The sequence below is a fragment of the Athene cunicularia genome, assembly GCF_003259725.1.
Source record: "Athene cunicularia isolate RWA chromosome 1 unlocalized genomic scaffold, athCun1 chr1_part2, whole genome shotgun sequence".
Lineage (NCBI taxonomy): Eukaryota > Metazoa > Chordata > Aves > Strigiformes > Strigidae > Athene > Athene cunicularia.
Window position 1 is genome coordinate 16,744,061 of NW_020799092.1, and position 19,302 is coordinate 16,763,362.

At 38.6% G+C, this 19,302-nt stretch overlaps 1 protein-coding gene across 3 annotated transcripts in view; it reads left to right on the forward strand.

Annotated features, from left to right (window-relative positions):
* The first annotated feature begins 178 nt into the window (after positions 1-178).
* The window catches only part of BRAF (B-Raf proto-oncogene, serine/threonine kinase), an 85,224-nt gene continuing 66,100 nt past the window's right edge, over positions 179-19,302 (forward strand). For 2 of the 3 annotated variants that reach the window (XM_026841030.1, XM_026841031.1), the window contains exons 1-2: positions 179-283; positions 17,075-17,176. In XM_026841030.1, the coding sequence (XP_026696831.1) occupies positions 17,093-17,176 (84 nt within the window). In that variant the 5' untranslated portion in view covers positions 179-283; positions 17,075-17,092. Of the gene's footprint in view, positions 284-5,734; positions 5,837-17,074; positions 17,177-19,302 lie in introns of those variants that run through there. The other variant, XM_026841032.1, reaches the window with a different exon arrangement.

The window sequence follows — 19,302 nt, forward strand, 5'->3', positions numbered from 1 at the left end:
GGGGAGGGGCGGCGGTCGCGGTCCGGTTTCAGACGAGCCCCGCTCCGTGCCCCTGCTGTCAGATGGCTGTTAGCGGGCGGCTCTGGCCGGCAGAGCTTTTGTGTGGGGCTTTTGTAATCGGTTTCCCCCGATGGTTTGGAAACACTCGAAGTACATATTAAAAGCAGGGTTGGGTAAGGTTCCTTCTGTGGCTGTTGGCCTGGCTCACCGTTCCTACGCGAGGACTCTGGGGAAATGTTAACGGACAGGGCACTGTGCAGGCACTGAGGATGTCGGGCCTCTGGTTTGTGTTTCTTACATACTTCCTGTGTTTTGGGGCATGTTACTTAACTTCCCAATCCCACGGAGAGCGAGTGGTACTACCTGTTTTGCTAGGGTTAAAGTGTAAGTTGCTAACGTTTCTGAAATGTTTTTAGAAGGTACACTGAAATGTGCCGTAGCAACCCCAAGGTGTTTTGACGATTCAGATACTATAGGCATTGAAGTCAGAACGAATTGCCAAATGTCATGCATCAGGTGTGTTCTGGAGGTAAATACAGATGCCAGAAGCCCAGCCTTCTTGTTTTGAGTGTTAGTTGCAGAAGATTATTTCAGTCCAGCTCTCCCCAGCATGTCTGTGTAATCGGTACAGGACCTCTCCTCTGTGAGCAGAGTCTTGTGGCCCTGGGAGGTGCCGAGCTCATCAGGTAATGGCTCCTCACTGCTCTGCGGGGAGAGCCCCTCCAGTAGGGAAAGCGAGCTGGCTTGGATCATCAGCTCATGGAGGGGTCCAGTTTGACTCCCAACTCACCGGAAAAAGGCTATCTTTTTATCTGTTTTATTTATCAGTAGTGTGGTGGATTACAGCAGAATTGATGAGTTGAGAAGTTTGACAAGTGCTGGAACTCATGCTGGGTAGATGACCTGAAAGTAGAAATAGGGAGGGAGTCTACCCCTATCGATGCTAATGAGAGGCGAGATTGATTTCCTCGTCTTAAAGAACTACTGGCTTACTTGCTGAAGGCAGGTAAAACTCAGTAGTGTACATGTATTTTACACCTAACTGACAGGGTGATTAAATGCTTTGGGTAATGCAAGTCCGGTCTTAACTTTCCTGAGTAAGGAGAAACCCTCAGCTGGTCTAGAAACCTAAATACCTTAAGAGTGGGGTTGAACAAATGCTTTCTTTTGGCAGCAGAATGAGGTTAAAAAGCTTCCTGATGACTTTGATCACCAGATTGTGCTGGTACAGCTGTGCATGGAACTGAATTTCTCAGTTATTTCTGCCATTAAAAAAACCTGCGGAATTATTTCAATACCTGGTTTATGTTGTGGCCCTAGAAACAGTAATATCAATATAGTTGTGTTGGGTAAATAAACTGAGGTGCATGAGAAAGGAGAGTAGAAAGCAGTGGCAGGAGGTAAGAATTTTAAAAAATCTGTTTTTGTACCAAGGGGAGTATTTGCAGAACTGCTGTAAGTCACTTGAACTTCAAAAATGTTTTAGCCTGTGTCAGTCGTAAGATTTAACTTCAAATGTGAAATTACATACTGTAGCTTCTTCTCCCCCCACCCTGAATATCTTGCATCTCTACATGGCAGAGGGAAAGAGAGAAGCAGTCTGGTATCTGGAACACCTGCCAGCCAGGGAGCTTGGTGTGTTGCAAATATGGGTGCATATATTCAAGGTTCGGAAGTGTGTGGGGCTATTGCATTATTTAAAAGCAAACTTCTTATACATTGGAAATACTGAAACACACATGTCTAAGGCAGAGCTGGTGCTAGAGTTTTTATTTTCTGATGTGGTTTTGTTCTTTAGTTAGCTAGTTCTTAAGTAAGTTATAAATAATTACTTTTTTTACTGTGTAAGAACACCTATTACATCATCTAAACCTTTACTTTTAATAAAGTTCAAGACCAAAAAAATTGCTGATACAGTTAAAATGGAAACTATCCTTATTACTAAAACAAGCCAACATAAAGTATAAGGCAAATTCAAAGTGACATAAGTCAGAAAAATACTGAAGTGCTTCTAACTGACTCAGCTCTAATGCAAGTACATGTTTTAGTGTTTTGTTTCATTCCTTCAAGTAAAGGGTGAATCTAAACTTTAAAAGTAACCTTGCAGTGGAAGCCCATCAAGGAGCATAACCTCACTTTTAGTGAGATGATACCTGGAAAGTTTTAGTTCCCTGTAATCTTTTTGGAACTGCTGTCCCGATTTCCAGAAGAAAAATCTTGAGTTCTATACTCAGTTTCTAGTTTTGAGTGGAGTGTACAACAAGAATACCCCTGTACTCGGCACTGGTGAGGCCGCACCTCGACTCCTGTGTTCAGTTTTGGGCGCCTCACTACAAAAAGGGCATAGAGTTACTCGAACATGTCCAGAGAAGGGCAACGGAGCTGGTGCAGGGTCTGGAGCACAGGTCGTACGAGGAGCAGGCTGAGGGAACTGGGGGTGTTTAGTCTGGAGAAGAGGAGGCTGAGGGGAGACCTCATCGCCCTCTACAGCTACCTGAAAGGAGGTTGCAGAGAGCTGGGGCTGAGTCTCTTTAACCAAGTGACAAGTGATAGGACAAGAGGGAAGCCTCAAGTTGCACCAGGGAAGGTTTAGACTGGATATTAGGAAGCATTTCTTTACAGAATGGGTTGTTAGGCATTGGAATGGGCTGCCCAGGGAGGTGGGTGTTCCCTGAAGGTGTTTAAGAGTAGGATCAACATAGTGCTTAGGGATATGGTGTAGTTGAGAACTGTCAGTGCCAGGTTAACGGTTGGACTAGATGATCTTCAAGGCCTTTTCCAACCTAGATGATTCTGTGAATCTGTGAGAGACCTTGAAATAGTCTTATACAAACTTGTAAGTTGGAACCCTCTGGTAAAGGAAGTATTCTGGATCAAGGTTGTAATCGAGTGCTTCTGTGTTGGTTAAAACTGCATCAGTGTTGATTACGAATTCAAGGGTTGGGGTTTTGAAAAACAAGGTTAAGCCACATTGTTCAACTCATAGTCAGTTTTTAATCAAATAATGAATGTAGTTCTTCAGAAGTTGCCTCAGTGGCCTAGCTGCTGATGCTAAAAGTCTTCTAATAATGATGTTATTATGTGAAAGTATAGTAATTGCTAAAGCATTTTTTTCTGTGTTACAATTCAAGATTAGTAAGAGTAACTGCGTATGCACTCACATAGTACATCTAGGAAATGTACTTCATGGAGGCGTAAGGATTTGAAAAGGGTTAGGGGAAAGCAAATTTTGCAGAAATTTTTTTCTTCTGCTCACCATTCAGTTACGGAAGTTGGGAGGCCTAGGATAAGTTCTGGTGTACAGAGGCACGTAAATTGGCTTCTTCCCCAGGATGAATTCTCAGGACAAGAGATTGTTTGGATGGAAGGTTTTTAGAGTAGAACAGGGTTGTTGATATAAGAAGTAAGGGGTGTGTGACAGCTGGGAGGAAAGGCTTAGTTCTTGTTGCTGGAGATTATTTACACCAATATTAAATAATTCAAATGGGATTTTCTGTACTTGGAGCTTTGTGCCCTGAACTGCTCTTTGGAAGCAAAAATTACTTTGAAGGTTGTGAAGTGAGGGCTTGAGCTGCTGGATGGTCAATCGTTTTATAGGTGGCAATGCTGGAATTTATCCTGCGTGAATATTAGTTATATATTTAGAGACCTTAATCTTATAAAACAGATTTAAGAAGAATAATAAAATGCATAGAATGAAAAGGCACCTTTAACCTTATGAGGTAAGTGGTAAGTTCTCATAAGATAGAAGAACAAGTAAAGTTATATTTTATTGTTATATTATTAAAAGTTGTACTTTAACATAGTACACCAAGAAAAGCTGGGATGCGTTTAGTTGCTGTAACATTTAAGGAACCTATCATGCTGGGAATTAGAATAACTTTCTTTTTAGGTTTTTGTTTCTCTGAAGAGTTTACAATTAAAAGTGTTACTTGGAAAGTTGAAACAATATAAGCTTTTTTTTTTTTACTTCATTGCTTTTATAATTTTGGGAATAAGTTTAGTTGACTCAGTTATGTTTCAGTGCATTTGTGTTCAGTGATTGAGAACTTCATAGTCTATGAATGACATCCTATTTAGTTGTGAGGACAAGTTAAACTTTAGCTACAAGAAAGATGCTTCATGTCCAGCTAATGTTCTGCTGGAGTAGATCTCAAAAGATAAGTGAAATCATCCTTTTGTTTTGCATAGCACAGGAACAGCCTTAGCTGAATGCTATGTCTGACCTTTGGTCACAGCTTCACAAGATACATGGTCTAGCTGAGGAAAGTCTAGAGAAGAATAATGGTGATCTGAAGTCTAGGAGGTCAGAGCTTTGAGGAAAGACTAAAAAGAACCTGAGGGTGTTTAAAAAAGAAGTGGAAATTGTCAGATCAGATGCAAAGAAGAATGCAAATAACTTGTTCTCCAGACTTGGGGTGATTACTGCCAGAAGTAGTGAGTTTAAATGTTAGCAGAGGAGATGGCTTCACGTTAACTATTTGACCTTTTTCTTTATGCCTAGCTATAGTGAAGCATGAAAATAGATTTTCTTAACTTATTTATAAAATGTCCATTAATAGATTCTGTCACCTCTAGAGGCAAGCATGCGTCAGGAGTGATGGGGGAAAGTTGACCCAGGTCTAGAAAAGACAATGACTTTGATAACCTCTCATCTTTTTTTCCTTAGGCTTTTTATGATTTATTTGTGGTAAGGTAGATCAAGCATTAGAACACAACCTTGAAATACTTGAATTTAGTGGGGTATTTAAGAAATTTCTGCTTACAGTGTTTTTTCCCAAAAGGCAATAGGATTAACAGCTCTGTGCTGTGGTAGCTTGTTTGATTACACAAAGCTTACTTAATAGAGTAGTAGCTACCTCTGAGAGGTTTGATGTCTCATGAGGCTTGTTTCTTGTCTCTGTGCTTTTCCACAAACTGGATACAATATGTTTGGTTCTGAGTTTTTTGTTAATTTATGTTATTGCTCAAGCCACTAATGCTATTGCCATTTGCATTTTGTTGTAGTTGTTAAACCCAAAGACATCTTATTTTTAAAGCTGTTCTAATAACATCCTTCTTGACACTTGTTTAGCCAGGAAAGGCAGTTCTTTTGTTGCAAGTAGTTAAAAATACTGTAGACGAAATGAGATTTGTTTTTCTAATGGCAAAGTCTTTTGAAGGTAGATGTGAAAGAAAAAAAAAAAAAACAAAAAAAACCTAATTTCCTTAAAACTCATATTCCACTTTGGTTCTTTTGTAACAAATCTATAGTTCAGTTTTATTATTTATCATATCCATAGAAAATTAGACTGCATGAAAGAGTTTGGAGGGATTTTCAATTAGAAGGAAGTATAATTTTATTTGTACTTGCAAGGGAAAGGAGGAAGTTTCAGATGATCATGAAATCGCAGATCTCTTCCAATCCAGCCTTCTAGAGAAGCTGCTTCAGGTTTAAAGTTTATTTAGAGACACTTTTTGGCCAAGTGTAATTTTTATGCAAGTTTTATTTTCAGTTTGAACCACTTACAGTGTAACGCACAATATAGTAGAAATGCTCTGTCATAACCGTAACAGTTGATGCTGCTCCCTATCACTATGGTTACAGTGAAGGCAATCAAATGGTGCTCTGCCACCCTGGGGTGGGGGTTTTGCTGTTCCCTGGGCCTGTGTTGGTCCACTCAGCCAGATCTACTCCCTTGTGCCAATTTAGGACCTATGTCATACTTTCCTAAGTTAATTCAACTCACTAACACTGAAGAAAGTTGTCATCACTGCTGCTAGGTTAGTTTTCTGCAAGCTTAGTGAACTGAATCTCCTCAACGTGGCATCCAGTGAGCTCCAAAATTCTTGCAAGGTAGGAGACAGAATGAATGTGGTTAGTGGGAGTAGTGGTAGTACAGTGAGGTTTCCCCCTCACCTCTATTTTTTTAAAGATCATCTTTGTCTCATGAAACTGCACTGGCCTTCATTTTTTTTATATTTGAATGAGAAGTCTTGTTCAGCTGAGGCTTCTGTAGCTGGACTTGCCAGATTTAGATCCTGACACATTGGGTCTTTATGATCTTGAGCTTCCTGTGCTAGGTTATAACAATCCTGCTTGGTCTCTCTGGATTGCTTCTGAGCGTACTTTTCACAGAAACATGATTACGTGCCATAGTTTGCCAGTGTGCCAGGGATGTTAAGGTCCTCTATGAGCTTCTTGTATAGTAAGTATACTTTTCCAGCAGCTTTGACCACTTCTGAGTTCTAGGTACAGTATTTAGGTTTTTGAGGTGTGAGATGGTTTTTGTCATTTTCAGCTGTGGCTTTCATAATTTTCAACTGTTCACACATCTGTGTGTGTGAACACAGCTACTTTCCCATAGCTAGTGCATGATACAGAAGTTAGTATGCAATGTACATTTTTCTTTGCTTCAGCTTTTTTTATTCCAGTTGCTCTTGAGTTTAGATCCTCCTCATCTTTCCTTCTGCACACAGCTTCTTTCTGAAACGATGAAATACGTATTTACGCAACTGATTTCCCTTTCTGTGGCCAGTGCTAAAGTCAAACAAGGCTGCTTGATGCAGAATTACATGCCTTTTTTTTTTTTTTTCCTGTTTAAACCGCTTTTTTCAAGTATTTGGCTTGTTACTCCACCTTTTTAGCATTTGTGTGTTTTGAAGGACAAGGAGCAGTGCAGTTCTTTATTCTGTTTCTGATAATATTTTATGAATGTGGACCCTAGCAAAAAAGGGTGAGACAGCAAAGGTTTAATTTTTAACTATTTCCATTGTCCAAAGGTGCTGTCAGTTCAGGCAGGAGTTTCCAGGGGACAGTGCTGCCAGCTGTCAGCCCACCTGGACACTCCCCAACCAATGTGAGCATTAAAGATCAGAAAACAGAATGTGTGCTCTTTTCAAAATGGAGCTACTTGTGCAGTGCAGGTATAGTGCTTGGTATCAAATGAGTTCTCCACACTATTGATATTGAATTCAGGAGATCATAGGAATGTGTTTGGGCACTGAAGGAAGTTTTTGTTTTTCTAAGGTTTTGATCAACTGAAATATTTTTGAGGATTCTCCCAATGTACCTGCACAAGATTTAGTATAAAGAGGCAATTCAATTTCTACATGAAAGGTATCCACTTTCTTTAAAACCTTTCTTCTATGAGGCAAGCAAGTAAGGTTGTTAATGAACAAAATGTACTTACTGTTTAAAAATGTGTTGCATAACTAAGTGGCTAGGAATTATTTTTTTGACCACTAAAAGGGAATGCCAGCTCAAATATCTTCATCTGTTATGTAGTGAGTCTCCTTAAATAGTATAGTCATTAGTCAAGTTGTTAAATGCACTGATAAGAAGTAAATCTCAAATGCAGTTACAGTGTTGTGTTGGTTTTGGTTTGGGTTTTATTTTTCAGACAAAGGGATTTTTTTGAGGGTAGGCATTTCTGAAGTCTGAGTAGCATGTCTAGTTTTTTTATCCCTCTAGTACTAGTTATTCACTAATGGTGTTTGAAAAGCACTGTAAAATCAACATGAAATAAAATACATCATTATAACTTTGAGTTGATAGTATCTGGGTGTTTGAAACTGGATGGTTGTATGCTGGTGCCTCAATCTTTGAACCGGTTTTGATAATTTATTCATTAAATCTTAATAGTTTGAACACTCTTTCTAGTTAGTTGTAAGTAATACAGATTTTAAATGTGAGTCGTCAGCATCATCTGAGGTAGCTTTCAGAAAGGGTTTCTGTAAGCATTCTCATAATGTTGCTAGAATACAATTTGTAAGTGCTAATAAAATCTCTTGTCACATTTTTAAGCTTATACCTCATTGAAAATTGATGTAGCTTTTTCTAGTCAATTCAGTAGTTCTAGGTTATAAGCCTAGCAGCAGGTTTTATGTACTAAATAGTTCTCCAGTTTGATCAGCTAAAGTTTGGTTGAGTCAAGTGAAAATACCCTTTTCAGCAGGTTTTGTTGTGAATTTTTATAAACTAGATGGTTGTTTCTAAACTAGATGGTTCCTTCTATGGTAGCTGTTGTCTTTTGGTTTGGAGTTTGGTTTTTTTTTTTTAATTTGCCTAACTCTGTGATGAGTGGCAAGGAGCCAGTTCTGCCTCTTAAATGATTTCATTTTTCATGTTGCTACTAGGGTTACTAAGGCAGCATGGTCTGCTGAGTAGAACATAGAATGCAGTGCCATTTAGGAGAATGTGGTTTCTGTGATCAGGAGAAAATTGCTCATGTTTTACAAAAGAAAAAAAAACAAGTACACCTGCTCTAGTTTGGGTTATGAGACTTATTGTGATAAAAATAGGATACCTCAGTTACTTTATTGCACCACAGATATTTCTGAGCAAACAGAATGTATTTATAATTGGACTAACAGTTCCAGCTGTCTTAGATTCTCAAACTAGTTGGTAGAAACCTCATGTGCAGTGTAGTAATAGTTTAGTTGTGGCATATTGCAAAGTGTAGAAGAAATTATTTTATGGATTGATTACATGAACTTTTAAATAGCTGCTGATTATCTTTTCTGGACAATCTAATTGTGTGCTCTGGCAAGGAGAGAGCAGAGTAAGTTTTGTAGTTCAGTTTATTTGTTTTGTCATTTTAATTAATGTGATCCAAGCTGTGTAAGAGCTCTGCTCGACTAGTGTTTGCTTCTTATAGGCAATTATTGTAATTAGCTGGTTGGCTGCTTGCTTTCCATCACAAATATGACTTGTCTTTGACTTAAGGTATGCAGAGAAATAGACTGGTGTATGCATTTTAGCATTTTTTAAAATTTAATTGATGTATGTTTTTAACACATTGAGAGTCTGGTAGTTACCTCTCTAAAGAAAAATTGCATTCTTAAATAAGTTAGGATAGGGTGTGTTTTCTCTTTTTTAAAACTGTGACAGTAGAGGGAGAAGTTGTTAAATTCATAAATATAAATAGTGAATTGTACGAGAACTTAATCTGTGCATGATCCTCATGACTACCGTGTTAGTACTAAAGTGAATAAAAGAGACTAGTAATAATGCAACACAAAAGCCTTGAGGAATGTGGAATTAAAGATTTAGTTAGATCAAAGCAAGCCGTGCAACTGGTGGTTAATGATTTAAATGAAGGATACAGACACCTCTTATTTTTCACACTGCTGTTCTACTATGGTAGAAAACAGTTGTTAACTTTACCTTTTATAGTGCTCGGATGGAAATTCTACTCAGCAGCAAGCAGTAAAGATGGCAGGTGATGGAAAGTTGAGGAATGAAAGAGAATTAAACAGGAAGGCTGCTGCTTTGTAGTAGCCTGAATCCATCTAACTGGGCTGTAGGGAGGAAAGGTGACTTTTTGTACCAGCTCAGGTGGTCACTGGGTCTTTTGCCAAGATGTTTCAGCACACTAGACTGGCAAAAAAACTAACCTTGACAGAGAGAACAGTTTTGTGCTTATTTAGCATACTGAAATGGTTCTGGAGAAAGTAAGGAAAGGAGCAGGGATAAATAGCTAAGGACAATACAATAATTGCACCCACTTTCTCAGTTGATGTAAACCACAGAGCAGATGCTGCCTAAGGTTCTTGGTGACTCTGTTCTTATAGAGAAACTTCTTGGTTATGTTACAAGGATAGACTTTATTGAGCTTTATCCTTTACAATTTAGCTTTGTATTTAAAAAATATATTTTTAAACACTTATAAGAAGTAAGGAACATTTGAAGTCTGAATTCCTTCTGTTAGAGAGGATGCAACCTAAGTGGCAAAAGTCTGCCAGACTGAAAGGCTATTTATTCTGCGTTGGGTAGAGCTGAATGATGAGCAATTCAATTTGCCTTTAGAATTAAACAAATGAAAAGGCATGGATTACTCTGTTGCAACTGATGGTTTGCAAATAAATGAGAGGTGCAAGAAAGTAAGTGAAAACTGTTGGTAATGCCAGGATTTTGTGTGGTGCAAGTCCTATGGTAAATAAAGCAAGTCTTTATTGAATGTGTTTGTCTTAGAATCGCAGTTAGCCTTCCTCTTATTTTTAAAGTATATTTTCTGCCACTAGCTCCTCAGAGACGATATTCTGATACTTGAGTGTTAACTTGATCAGATGTTTCTTAGTTTTTTGGAGTAGAGGAGGAATTGTTTAGTGTTTGGTTTTGGTGGGGTTTTTTTGCTTAACAGGAAGAGTGTTGCAACAGACACAGTTGAAAACCTGCATTACTGATTAGGGGTTAAGAATTGGCCTTTCCTTCCTAAAAAAATATTACCTTAAATGGAAAATAGTTTTCATCTTGAAGCCTTTTTAATATTTTACTAACTGCTATGCTTACAGTAGATGCCTGCTGATCACATTACTGTATTAGCTGACCTAGTTATGATACTAGTCATCAGACAGGATGGTACAAAAAATGTTGTACCTCTTCTTCAGGATTTTCCTTCTTGAACATACCATTACACTTCTTCACCAAGGCCATTCTTCATCAGTCTAGAAAGATATTGTCATAGAGTTTTGTGGAAAAAGAGATAGGATTCTTTTCCTGTTTGCCTACAGTAACCTCTGTAGATATTGTTGTCTGTAACTTATTTACTATTCCCTGTGAATTTTACTGGACTTATTCTGAACTGTCTAGCTTGCCAACAATGAAAATACACTGTCAAAGTTCGTATCTCAGACATTGTAAAGGAACTGTAATAAAAAATGATTCACCAACATTAATAAAAAATGCTGACGTTCATGTCACTTCTGTAAACTCTCATGTGAAACCCATTGCACACTGGTTTTCAATTCAGTAAAGTTTTTCAGATGTTAGTGTTTTTCATACTTGTTTAATAAAAAGTTTAACTACACTGTTGAAAATGTGCTAAGCGTGAAGAGCAAGCAAAGAGTGGGAAAAATGCAAAAATGTAAGACAGTGGGTGTGCAAGTTGAGAGAAGCTTCCACTGAGAGGTGAAGAGCTAGAGCCTGAAGTATAGGAAGAGGGAAGGGACTGCCTTTCTGTAACACTTATGTGTGTATTCCAGCAGATAACTGCAAAAAAATAAAAGCGAACTTTTTAAGAGGCGAGACAAGGACTGGCAGCATTCAAGGTTGATGAGCATGGGAAATGTCTCAAGAAAAGATAACAAAATGTGAGGAAGAGGTAACGGTGATTTTTCAGCACAGAAACTGGAAAATGCAGACTCTGTGTCTTGACCTGTGAATGCTGAGGTGGGGTGCTATTAACCTCATTTGTATGTCGTGGTGCCTTTCTCTCACTTTAACGCTTCACTTTCAAGTTATTTAAGACATTAATCCAGTTGAGAACAATCTCATACATGACAGCTTTCTAAAGCATTTTTTGACAAAGTGGATCCTATCCTAGCTCAGTGGACCAAACAATTGAATTGATTGTGTAAGAAAGAAGCTTGAAGGGGCTGATTAGAGTAGTATTGGATAGGTATTGATGATTTTGTCCTCTCTATAAAACAGTTTCCAAATAAAATGCTTAATTTTTTATTTTTTTAAAAATTACTTGGTTCTATGAAAGTTTTCTCCATCATCGCTAAATGTGATAAACCAAATGCAGGACGTTCTGTGCCTGGACAAATAATGGCTGCTTTTTTCTTTACAGAATAGATTTGAACCCTCAGGTTTCTTTTACCAAATGTGAATCATACATCTTACAGTTGGGATGTGCTGCAAGATTTGAGTACTGATGCCAGGTGCAAAAAGTATAAAAGATAGATTTCTTTGTGCTGTCTCAGGCACTGTGTATTCTGACAAGCAGCAAAAGATGTGAAAATAAATTTGTCACTTATAGCCTCGCATTTGTGGAGCCACAGTCTTCCCTGAATAGAATAGATTTAGGATCCTACTATATCTGACTTGCCTCTGTCTTGAAAGAGGTCATCATCTTTATTACATTGCGAGGGAGTGCCTATTTGCAAAATTAATGCACAATTATCCACAATAGGCAGATACAAGTTGATATATTCCAGTCTATCTGGAATATTTCCAGTCTTCTGGCTGCCTGTGTCCATGTTAGCCTGCGTCAGCTTCCTTGTGCAGCACTAAAAGGAGAATCAAATCTAATCTCTTGTGATAGAGAATAAACTTAACCTAATGCTACAAGATAAGACAGAAAAATTTATCTGAGGCTTATTTTGGAAAAGTGATAAGGTTATCCAAGCTGTAAAGGATTCATTCCTTTTTTGTGGAACTACATTGAAATGGTGTGTCTCAAATAACCATGCTGCTTCCTGTGGGAAGGGACTGGGCTTGTATGTGGACAGTACTAGGTGCATTATAGATTTGTTTCAGAATATATTAAGATTTCTAGCAACTGTCTTTTAGGCCAGCGTCAATTTTTGTATTTCTGCAAGATACTTGGCAGTTGTAATTTTACGGTTTCTTACAGGTGTGGAGTTTCATAAGTGTAGTAGAGTGCTCATAAGGGTAACAAAAATAGTCTGTTCTTAATAACCAGCAGGCTACTGCAGTTTTATTTCTAGAGAAAGTGTGAATAAAGTGTGGATAAAGGGATTACTGTGTGATCTCAAGGAAGAAATGGTATCGGTGTGTACACATTTAACTTGAAAAACTTGGTTTAATTCTGTTGTCTGCAAACAAGCTCTTTGGTTCAGAACTGATTGTTAAAAGGATTCTGTATTTCATGTTTTTGCTGCCTCTGTTGTTAGCTAGTCCTTTGCTGCTGTCCTGGAATGTATGTTCTTAGAAGGAATAAGGCACTTCCTAAAATGCTAGGCAATTCTTGTACACTCTAAAGGGGGTTTTTTTGACAATTGCAAGTAACTCGTGTATCTGTGAGTGCTACTGAAGTCAAGAGATCTATTTCTGAAGAACTTAGTGTGTCAGGTTCTACAGAGATGATGGGGATATATCTTGGCTCAAAATCTGTAAGGCTGGGCTTGGTCCACATGATTCAAATTTAGCTGTTATCTGAGCAAGCAAGTCTGTAAGGAGACAAAGAAGGGCTGAAGTTGCTGGCTCTTCTTGCTGTGCAACAGGTATGGTATATTTTTTGTAAGGCAGAAGCTGTGGGTACTGTGGTGTGCAGAAGCAGACATTTTTGAGACAATGAGTTACTTGCACAGAGCACCAGTTCCAAATTCCAGTTAGGAAAAGGCTTGAGTTCATTCAGTTGAATTGAAGTAGTCAAAGATCCTGCATAGTAGGATTCACAGGGCTTGATTCTCAAGGAGCTAGATAGTTAAGGGTGGCTCTGGATCACAATAAACTGTGTCTAAGCATATTCACTGATATGGGAAGCCAGAATGTAAGTTTTCTGTAAGTAAAAATAAGTAGAAGTTGCCACTTAAAGGGAAACTGTGAATCTTGGAAATTTGCCATGGCATATGTGTTCTTGTGCGTACTTGATTAGGGATAGAATATGCTAGTCAATACTAGATTTGTGAAAGTTTTTTCAGCTTGTCGGAAGACTTTTGATGAATATGGCACACAAAATAGGTTTTCCATTTCTGTGAGCAACAAGTAATGATTTGTTGCTATGGTTGGCTTTGATAAATTTCCTTCTGCCTTCAGTGTACTTTTAACTGTGTGAATAGCCTTTCAAAAATGATAGAAATCCATATTAAGTTTTCCTGCAAGATTCACTGGTGGAAAGGCTCTTGGTTTAGTGCACAGATGTATAGTAGGTAATTCGGGGCACTGTTTTCAGCTCCTCTGATCAATGTTGTCTTCCATTAGGCTTTAACTTCAGCGTCTTCAGTTGAAGACATTTTTATCATAGCCTGGCAGCTGGCAGGCAGTAAGGTTTGGGTTTTTTTAATTTCCTTTATTAGTCACTCAGTTTTTGCTATTGTCATGATATTAACTTAGCAGGAAGATTTCTGCACTTGTTAGATGTTGTTTGATTCTCTCACTAACATCTCCTGAATAACATGGTTCTGCTGTGCATGTTGCTGTTCCTCAGTTGTATTGGTTATTCTGTATCTTTACTGTAAGAGAAGAAGGAAGTGATTATGGACACAAAATAGAAAACATATGAGCAAGGAAGTTATTAATTATAAATTTTCCAAACAAGTACGTGGAAACTCACTTGACAGGGTGTGCTGAGTTTGTATGGTGGGGTTTTTGGTAGTGGGGGAGGGGGCTACAGCAGTGGCCCTTGTGAGAAGCTTCTCGAAAGCTCCCTCGGGTCTGAGTCATCTGGCCAAGGCCAAACCAATGAGCGATGGTAGCCATGCCCCTGTGATAACGTATTTCAGAAAGGAAACGTGAGAGAGGATTGGGACTTTGAGGACGAGTTACTAGGAGGACACCTCTGCAAACACTGAGGTCAGTGGAAGGAAGGGGGGGGAGCAGAGAGCCCCCCTGGATCGCAGAGTGAGGTGGCAGGGCTGACCCGTCACCCATGGAGGTCACTGGAGGAGCAGAGATTCGCCTGTAGCGGACCCCCAGGACTCAGGGAGGAAGCCCCCAGTGTTGTAGTTCAGTGCTGGGAGGACTGCAGTACACCAGAGCATCTCGAGAAGAATGCATCCCAAGGGGAGGACTCCGGGCAGAGGAGGTCTGTGGAGGACTGTCTCCTGTGAGAGGGACGCCACGTGGAGCAGGGGGAAGAATGCAGCTCCCTTGCAGGAAGAAGTGGCAGATTGACTGCACCCCCCCCTCCTGTGCCCCTGTGCCTGGGGGGGGGAGAAGGTAGATATATCAGGAACAAAACTGAGCCTGGGAAGAAGGGAGGGGTGTGGGGAGGCATTTTTAAGGTATAGTAATGCCCCTCACTGTCCCATTCTGTTTAAGTGTTGTTAGTGTTTTGAATTCAAGTGATGTCTTTTTTATTATTTTTTTTTTCTTCCCCTAACTAGTCTGTTTTTTGCCTCTGACTGTAGTGGCTGAGCAACCCCCTCCCTGTCCTTATTCCTGAGCCTTTTGATTGATTTTTCTCCTTCCAAGCACAAGAGAGACATGACTATACTGGAGAGAGTCCAGTGAAGGGTCACAAAGATTGTTGGTGAAAGGAGGATGGAGCCAGGCTTTTTTCAGTGATGTCCAGTGACAGGACTAGAGGCAGTGGGCACAAACTGAAACGCAGGAAGTTCCTTCTGAACATCAGGAAACACCTTTTTACTGTGAGGGTGATTGAGTGATGGCAGAGGTTGCCCAGGGAGGCTGTGGAGTCTCTATCCTTGGGAAGTATTCAGAAGCCATCTGGACATGATCCTGGGCAACCTGCTTGAGCAGAGGGGTTGGACCAGATGACCTCCAGAGGTCCCTTCCAAACTCCACCCTTCTGCAATTCTGGGTTATTTTGTCAGTGAAGCATCTTCCCGCATTTCCCATTGTCAGGGACAATAATTTGTCAATATTGGTTGTGGTACAGTACATGTTGAAGAAAACTTTTGGTGGGAAAAACTGCCAGGATAGCCAAATAATGTAAGTTCTGCTAAGTACTAATGAAACCAGTTTCTGAAGGTAATCCTGAGATGATTCCATAGTTTGCCAGGTATTTTCTGTATGCGTACCCAGGTTAACAGCATGTTACCAGTTACATAGTAGCTAAACTCTTATATTAAACAGATTAATTGAAATAGTTTTGTTTCAAACTTGTTCTTTTCACCAAGCATGCAATTAGCCCTCACCATCTTGGGAAAAACTAACAAAATAGAGAAATCCTTCTCTTTGCTGCTGCTTGGCAGCCGTAGCTTCAACATGATAAATTGATTGCAAGTTGAGAAGCAAGCTGACTTCCACAGTTGTCTTGAGGGAATTTACATATGGAATACTTGAATAGCACACTTTTTTTCTGGTGTCCCCCTCACTCCTTATAGCTTGGGTTGCTTATTCCTGAGCAAACTATTTTTATTTGTAGCTTTTTGATTAAATCTTTGTTTTGGTATCTGTTCTAAAACTTGGGCTAGAAGTGAATCAATTATTAGTTTACTTTAGGAAATTGCTGACAAATAACTGATGTCTAGAATAAAAGGAGTAAATAAGGTGGTGTGCAAAATGTGAGTTCTGTATTTTAGAGTTTGGTGTTTTTTTGTGGACATTGCAAGTTATGTAGTAAAATTTGTTTTGATCCAACTTGAATTGGATCTCATTATTGGTGCCTATTTTAGAATATGAAGTTATTGGCATCTTCTTTTCACAGAGGTAGATCATCACAATTTGTAAATCCAGACCTGGTCATGAGGCTGTATATATTATAATCTGTGAAGCAGAAAAGTGTTAAACTGAAAAAGGTAACAGGAATCTTTAAAATCCCTTGGAAGAAGCACTGTTTATATTATCTTCATTTATTCCATCCTGGGTCTGATAACTGACCTAATAATTTTTCCTGATAAATAATCTGAATAACTCACCTGTGAAGAAGAGATTCTTCTCTCTTCTGTCTTCCCTGCTGTAAATTTCTGACTTTTAACAAACTACTTCAGTACAACCAATCAGTGTAGTGTTATTGCTTTAAGAGTTTGGGTTTATGCTTCGCTATCTTTAGGTATAAATTAGGGTTCATAATACTGTTCACCTATAGTAGTTTCCAACTCCTAAAATTAACTCTTTCAAGATGTTGTGAAGAATGAGTGACAAACTGAATTGTTTCATGGTACGGTGCCCTAAGTCTTCTCTGTGCACTAGAGGTAAATGTCTTTTTCAGATTATGTCCAAGGTCTGTAAGAAAACTTGCAGGGTGAGTATAGAAGTCAGGGTATAGAAGGTGATCTTTAAGACCAAGACATCTTGTTCCCATGCAAATAGAACACTATGTGTCGATTTTTGTGAATATTGTTCATGCAGATTGCTTAAGGTTTGATAGAACTTTGCTAACATTTGTAGTACTGTGGAAATAGGGTTGCAAAGTCTTGCAAGGAAAATACTTAATATGATTTTGATAAACATGAAAAATAAACTGTTCTTAAGTTGTTTATTCAGTGGTTCCTGAATTTTAAAACCAAATTTAATTTTTCTCTGTTCGTCTCAGAAGCAAACTCTGTATTACTGTCAGTGGATGAACAGGATAGCTTTGTGCACTCTTGTACTGATAATTAAAATACTTTTATTATGGACTTCTGTTATTAAATATCAAGAAAATGTAAATTTTTTTTTGTGTAGGACAGAATCTCTAGGCTCCTTTTGATTCTAAGAATTTTTAATTTTCTGTTTCAGGTGTGGAATATCAAACAGATGATTAAATTAACACAAGAACATATAGAGGCGCTGCTAGACAAATTTGGAGGAGAGCATAACCCACCGTCAATATATTTAGAGGTAAGTTTACATTCAAATAAATGTGGTTAGATTAATGGTTTGTTAGTTTAATCTTACAGGAAGCATCTTACCTTAAAACTGAGAATACTTGTTGTAAAAGAGACTGTTCTTGTGTATTAGAAACTTAACTCTTTTCCCTGAAGATAGAAGGGAACTGTGTGAGATTCCTGATACACGTCAGTAGGGGAAGATTAGTGACATGGTCTAGTAGTTATGCTGGTGCAATTGAAATGTAAAGCATCCTTTTAAGGTGTGGAGACAGAGCAGATTGTGTATGTATAATAGAAAAAGGCATGCTCTCTTATTAAAAGCAAATATATACACACACCCATGAAAACATAAGATTAACATTGCCTTTAAAGCAGTTGACTTGACTTTTTTTCTCTTTGAAAAATAATCATGTAGAATCAAAAAAATTATATTAGTAGAAGGGAACTTCTTAAAGATATACATAAAATTGTAGGGTAATGTTTTCAAGCTGTGTTTAATTTGTAAACTTAAGTACAAATTAAATTTCTGTATTCTTTCATTACTCCAGATTCATAAAGTTGCATTGATGTAGAACCATTAAGAGCATAAAAAAGGACTGCATGCATAAGTTATATTAGGAATTGAATGGATATCACTTGCTCCAAACCCTGCCCTTTTCTTGATTCTCTCAAGTGCTGAAATAACTGGAGGTCAATCAGATTTCTTTTGTAGTCTTTTTAATTGTAATTGCTGCCTAAAGGCATGGAGTAATTAAAAATAAAGATCTCATTATTTGAGGTACTTCTGGCTTTTATCTTAATCTGTCAGAGCAGAGCACTAGTTTGATTATACAAATATTGACATAATGTCCTTAACAGTTAAGGTCAAATGAGGCCCTCTATAGTTGCTTTACTTACTGCTAATGTGAAATGGGAGTATTGAATGAGTGCTAATAACTATTTTAACCACTCAGTGGTATATAAACACACCTCTATTTTTGCATGAACTGGCTCATTCCATATGTCTGGATTTAATATTGCCACATGTATGTTGGGTTCATTAGGTTGTGTGTGAAATTGCAAAAAAAATGAACCTAATCTGTATTTCAGGTAGTGAAATTGTTAGTTCATTACAACTATTTGTCACTTACTTGTATCTGAATTAGAACTGAGATCCCTACACTGGAAGCTTTTTGATTATTCTGTAGCTCATTAATAGGGAAGAGGGTATATGCAGTTGTAAATGCATGCTAGGAAATTATTACAATAGTGTAAAGAGTATTGTAAGTCTGAAACAGTTTGTGACTACAAACCATGGAGATTAATGTAGATTTGCAAGTTTGATGGTTTCATGTGCTGCTGAGATAAAACTGCAACTCTGGCTCCTCAACATGGTAGAGAAGCCCCGCAAGACAGAACGAAATGTTACTCCGCTGCCATGAGTTGTGCTGGGTCACAAAGTGGGTCTTGTGACAGGTAGTGCTGGTACTGGCTAGGAAGCAGTAAGTCATTGGGAGGAAGGTGCAAGTGACTGGGATTCTGCTTTTTCAGTTGAATTATCCCAAGAGACAGTGAGTCCTGTGAGAAGAGCCCTTTGTCAGTGACATGAACATGCCTTGATTCTCGCAGGTGTTTGCAGTGTGGTTCCTCTGCTTCCTTTGTACAGGTCATTGCAGTACCAATAGCAGCTAAACCACTTCCAGTCACTAACCTGGAATGAGAATCTTCTGGTTTTGTTGGATTAGTTTGCCATCCAGTTAGTAGATTGAACAACTTCCGGATGAAGTCCAGGAGCCCCAAAGCTGTGGTTAAGGTTAGGGAAGGGGAAGAGCTTGCAGATGTGAGCCAAGAACCTAGAAAATGGGGTGAGAGAGGAGAGAAACTTTTCTGTTTGGATGGTCATTAGCTTAGACTGGATCATCCTCAGGTAGATTGAAGTGAAGAGGATTAAATGCTGCAAACCTGTCATTTGTTTAGTGTGTAGATTTCCTGTGGTACAACTAGTGTGAAGGAATGAAAAAGAAGAAATACATTACAAAGTACCTAATAATAGTCAGAAGCAAGATTACTGTCCACCCTTGACTGTTTATTTCAACCCAGCAGCAGTTGTCTAGTGCATACTTTCTCTGCCTTGCCCACCTTTTTGTCTGCTTTTGA